Source organism: Temnothorax curvispinosus, unplaced genomic scaffold (assembly GCF_003070985.1).
Source record: "Temnothorax curvispinosus isolate PA1 unplaced genomic scaffold, ASM307098v1 QBEX01016193.1, whole genome shotgun sequence".
Lineage (NCBI taxonomy): Eukaryota > Metazoa > Arthropoda > Insecta > Hymenoptera > Formicidae > Temnothorax > Temnothorax curvispinosus.
Genome location: NW_020225973.1, coordinates 1 through 5819, shown reverse-complemented (window position 1 = coordinate 5819; position 5819 = coordinate 1). Strand labels below are relative to the sequence as shown.

The 5819-nt window shown below is 45.6% G+C and overlaps 1 protein-coding gene across 1 annotated transcript; it reads right to left on the bottom strand.

Annotated features, from left to right (window-relative positions):
• Positions 1 to 329: 329 nt before the first annotated feature.
• LOC112466438 lies at positions 330 to 5336 on the bottom strand. Its single transcript, XM_025034526.1, has one exon. It carries the CDS (start codon positions 5334 to 5336, stop codon positions 330 to 332), a length of 5007 nt encoding a protein of 1668 aa, XP_024890294.1.
• Between the last annotated feature and the right edge of the window lie 483 nt (positions 5337 to 5819).

Sequence of the window (5819 nt, the reverse complement as noted above, 5' to 3'; positions counted from 1 at the left end):
CAGAGACCGCGTGACGCGGGGGTTCGAAGACAGAGTATCAAACAACGCCGCCCGCCTTGAAGGGTTCGCCTTCAACGTGCTAAGCTAAATGAATTATAATGCTCAAAGAATTTCAATAGGCGGTCAATTTACCGGTTGAGAAGTTGTATTAATTCTAGGGTCGCAAGCTTAAAAAATAAATGACTAATTAAACCTTAACGCAATGTATTAAACGATTTAACGCGCGAACTTGAACACAAAAGAACATTTACAACAACAAAAATTAGCGAATGATTATAAGTCGGTAAAAGAAAAGTACAATGAAATTGGAGTAATTGAAAATCTGGAAGTTAAAGAGGTAATATGGCCAATTTGGTGAGCGGCCTAACATAAGAGCCCTTGTTGGTTTTAACGGTGGCCGAGCGCGCTACACCATCAGATCCGATGTGTATTTCCTGGACGCGTCCGATTGGCCATTGCAGGGGAGCTGTCGCTTGCTGCTTTATTATGACCAGTTGTCCCGTTTCCAGTTGCTGGCCCTTGGAAGTCTGCCATTTGTTTCTTTGCTGCAGGGTGTTGAGATACTCCTGACTCCATCTACGCCAAAAGTGCTGACGCATTTGCTCAATTATTTGCCAACGCAATAACTTATTTACATTTATATCATTTAAATCCGAGGTAGGAAAACTATTCAACGGAGCCCCGACCAGAAAGTGCCCGGGACTTAGATAATTCATGTCATTGGGATCCGAACTTAATGGAGTGATAGGTCTCGAATTCAAGATTGCTTCTATTTCACATAGAACGGTTTGCATTTCCTCGAAAGTCAAGTGGGCGCTGCCTATTATGCGTGCTAGGTGAAATTTAACGGATTTGACCGCAGCCTCCCATAGCCCACCGAAATGCGGAGCGTTGGGGGGGATAAAGCTCCACTCAGTTTTTTGTTCATGTAAGAAATGCTCTATGGGACTTCGAGTACTGTCGGCCTTAAGGAATTCATAAAATTCTTTTATTTGCTTTTGAGCTCCAACGAAATTAGTCGCGTTATCAGAGTAGATACGTTCCGGTTTCCCCCTACGCGAAATAAGCCTCTTGAGAGCAGCGATGAACGCGTCGGTGGTAAGATCGCTAACAAGCTCTAAGTGTACCGCCTTAGTCGCGAAGCACACGAAGACGGAAATGTACGCCTTATGATTACGCGAGTTACGACGCTTACCCTCCCGCAATATTATCGGGCCGGCGTAATCCACTCCGCAATGCGTGAACGGACGTGATACGGTAACGCGACTCTCTGGTAAGGAACCCATCAATGCCTCAGAGGAGATAGGTTTTACTCTAAAGCAGGTCACACAACTGGCAATCATCTTTCGCGTTGCCGACCTCAAAGAGAGCGGCCAGAATCTTTGTCTTACTGCTGCCATGGTGGCTTGTACGCCCGAATGCATGTTGCGGACGTGTTCTAATTCGATTATTCGTTTAGATAAATCGTGATGTCGCGGCAATACTATCTGATGACGAGCGTCGAAGGCAAGAGAAGAGTTCTTCAATCTTCCTCCTACTCGAATTAGTCGGTCCTCGTCCATGAATGGGGAGAGACACAAAAGATTGCTAGTCTTCTTGATTTCGCGGTGATTAATTAAAGAATCATATTCATCTGCGAAGGATTGTTTTTGGATGACCCTACAAATTACGTTTAACGAATAAGTCATTTCCTTGGGCGATACAGAAATAGTCAACGATTTCTTATTCTGGGGAGTTAATGCCCTAAGACAATAAGCGACGATGCGACAAATTTTGTTTATATTAGAGAACTTGTTAAGTAGGTCAACAATGACGTTAGGATATGAGGGTGCAGCAACGGCACAAATTTTCCTTTGTTCGGGAATTTCATTGAGTAAGACAAATTCGCTATTAGGCCATTGCTGTTCGGGTAATTGCAGAAACGGGGGTCCGTTCCACCACATATGTGACTGTGTTAGCTCATTAGGGAGCATTCCTCGTGACAATACGTCCGCTGGATTATCGGATGATGCCACGTGACGCCATTGACGCGGTTCGGTTAGCCTTTGAATTTCACCGACACGATTTGCGACGAAAGGCAACCATTTGCGTGACGGAGAGGAGATCCAATTTAGAGATATGGTGGAATCCGACCATAGGGTAATATTCGCGTTAGATATACTAAAAGATGCCTTGACTTTGTCGATTAATTGGGCAAGTAACAAAGCGGCTGACAATTCTAATCGCGGAAGAGACACTGCCTTGAGCGGAGCGACTCGAGATTTGGAGCAGAGCAGAACAGACTTGTATTTATGTTGTCCTGTCTTAGTGCGAACGTATAAGCATGCACCGTAAGCGCGCTGACTGGCGTCGCAAAATCCGTGCAAATCAAAGTCCTGACTATGAGTACAATCTTTAACACAGCGAGGAATCTGTAGCTGCTTAATGTCGGGTAGCTGTAGTTTGAGCTGCAGCCATTTAGTGTGAGTATCCTGAGGCACTGACTCATCCCAATCAAGGCCTGATTGCCAGAGATCCTGTAATACGAGTTTTGCAATTACAATGATGGGACCTAGCAAACCTAGTGGGTCAAACAATCGTGATACCTCGGATAATATCAAGCGTTTAGTCACGGGACCGGAAACGAGACTGGGTTGATAAGAGAATCGGAAAAAATCACCATCCTGATCCCAGAGAATGCCCAAAATACGAACATCGCTATCCGTTTGAAATGATACAATCTTGTCTCCGCGGGGGCTTACGCCTGACAGCAGTTCGGGGCAATTGGATCCCCACTTACTGAGTTCGAACGACGCTTCTCTGAGTAATTGTATAGTCTGATCGCGAATCTCGAGTGCATCTTCAATCGTTTCAGCGCCCGTGAGCATATCGTCAACATAAAAATCTCGTATAACGCACAGTGAACCGAGAGGATATTGTTGCGCACGTTGCTTTGCGTGGTGTTTTATTGTATTTGTGGCAACGAAAGCGGCTGCCGCGGTTCCGTAGGTGACGGTCATCGCTTCATAGACTTCAATGTTTGAATTATTATCCTTACGCCAAAAGATTCTATGTAATCGCGTTTGAGAAGGGTGAAGCCGCACTTGTCGATACATTTTTGTTATATCGGCCACGAGAACGACCTTATGAATGCGAAAACGGAGAAGTATGGATGCGAGATCCTGCTGAACAACAGGACCGACGAGCATGAGATCATTCAGAGAAAATCCGGTATCAGTTTTGCATGAGGCATTAAAAACTACGCGTATTTTGGGTCCCTCAGTGGTTTGTTTGAAAACACAATGATGAGGTATATAATAGACACCCTGTTCGTTCGGCGATTGCTCGTTTATTAGTTCCATGTGCCCTAACGCGATGTACTCCTCCATGAATTCAGAGTAAAGCGCTTTTAAAGTAGGGTCGCGGTCGAGACGCCTTTCTAATGCGCGAAAACGATCCAATGCAATTCCTCTAGAATGCCCGAGGCTGTGTGCCCAACCTTCTTTTAAAGGCAATTTAACAACGTATCGTCCTTGAGAATCGCGAGTAACAGTCTCTAAAAAGTATCTTTCGCAGTCTTGTTCCTCGGAGGTATAATTGTTAGGATTGTTGGGAATATCCTCAATTCGCCAAAATCGTTGAAGCTGATTATGTAATTCGTCGTTGCTTATAGTAGTGTGAAGAACGATTGCTTTCTGATTTTGCGAGACGCGCGTGCCCATACGACCACCCATGATCCAACCGAATCTCGTTTTCTGTAACGTTGGATGGTTTAAAGAGGCCTTGATTTGACCCACGCATAAGAGAGTCCAAAAAACTTCCGCGCCGACAAGAATGTCAATATCCGAGGATACGTTAAAATTAGGATCGGCTAACTCAATGTTTTGCGGTAAGTTAAACGCCGATTTTTTCATGCTGAAAGCGGGAACGCTATCGGTTACGCGATTAGTTACTATGCAATCGAGCGTAACGGAAAATGAATTTAGTCGCGACTGTAGTTTTACATGAACCGCTTCTGTGGAACGCGTAGCTGTGCCATTTATGCCTGATATGGACATGCTAACGGAACGAGGGTTCAAACGTAAACTATTGAGACATTTCCGAGAAATGAGGTTAACTTGTGATCCCGAATCTAAGAGGATTCGACAAGGTTTTTGTGATCTGTCTGCGGCACAAACTAAGGCAACGGCGGTTGATAATAATATGGATTTACCGTCCGATACGCTAGATGTATGAGCAGTGATAGCGTCCGGAGCGGCTGGCGCCGCAGTGTCTTTATCATTATTCTTTTCACCGCTTGACACGGCTTGTTCTGAACCCGTGGTCTGTAAGTGTAGCAATGTGTTATGTTTACGGGTGCAAGTTTTGCAACCCCCTGACGTGCATTTATTCGCGGTGTGAGCTGTTGATCTCAAGCAATTCAGACATATTTTACGAGTGCGAGCTTCTGCTATTCGTTTAGCAATGGGAAGTGCCAGAAATTGAGGGCATCGATAAATCAAGTGCGCGGCTTTACAGTATTCGCAATTCGTATTGGTGGCACCATTGCACGATACCTTTTGCTTACCATGTGGCTGAGAACGCGAGCTAGTACCGGATTTGCTGGTAGCCTCGAGAACTCGGCATCGATGTGACAGAAAATCGAATAATTTCTTTAATGTTGGCAATTCTGAGTCCTCCAAGGACGATTCCCATTCGCGTGACGTATTCGTATCTAATTTGGAACTGATAATGTAAACCAAAGGATCGTCCCACGCGTTGATCGGGCGTTTTAAAGCGGTTAGAGCTTGTACATGACGATTTGCGCCATCGGTGATTTGCCGTAATTCGGAGGCGTTCTCCTTTGTCATTACCGGCAGATCTAGAATTGATCCTATGTGGCTATGAACTATTGCCCTTTTGTCATCGTATCTACGTTTGAGAAGATTCCATGCAACCTCGTAATTGGCGTCCGAAATTTCGAGCGAACTTAACACCGAAATTGCATCTCCCGATAACGCGGCTCTCAAGTATTGTAGCCTATTAATATCACGGAGCGTAGGGTTCGTGTGTATGATTGAGATAAATGAGTCGCGAAAGGGGAACCATTCATCGTATTTCCCGGAAAATTTGGGTATATCAATCTTTGGCAATCGAATGGTACTAAAAGGCTCCGATAGCCCTGAATTATTTGCTGAAGTTCCCGGCAAGGACGCCGCAACGGTAGGTGTCGCAGACGAAGCTCTTAGTAAATCCCGCATCTTAGCTGATAAATCAAAATAGGCCGTTTCAAAAGAATCCCTGTCAATGGCCTCGGCCTCATTGAGCATTTCTAATTTAGTTTGTACATCGTTATACTCGTCCCAGAGTCGCTGCATTTTGTCTTTGCGCTCTTCGATTTGAGACAATATCGCTGGCGAAGGGCCTTGGACAGAGTCGACGTAATTTTTGATACGCGTACATGCTGCTTTAACGTTCGAGCGTCGTTTTTTAATAGCATTGAAATCGGCTTCGGTAGCCATTGCAAAAAAAGGGCTTCTGGTCGGGTAACGCTAAATAATTCTCTTTACCTTTACAATGTTACGGAGCGTTGACGAAGCGCAATGGGAGTGAGAAGGATGACACGACGTGACTGCAGACGCTCGACGCATGCGATTGGTCGCCGCGGAAGACGAAGCAAGATGGCTGTCGAAGTCCGTTGCCGGCTGCTTTCCCGTTGCGTAGCGGGAAGATGGCGGGAAGATGTCGGGAAAATGGCGGGAAGATGGCCGCCACTACTCGATGGCTGACGATTCCGGGTTGATCGGCGGGAAATGATCCGCATCGATGTGGCCCGAGTAGGCTGTGATGATGACCTCCTT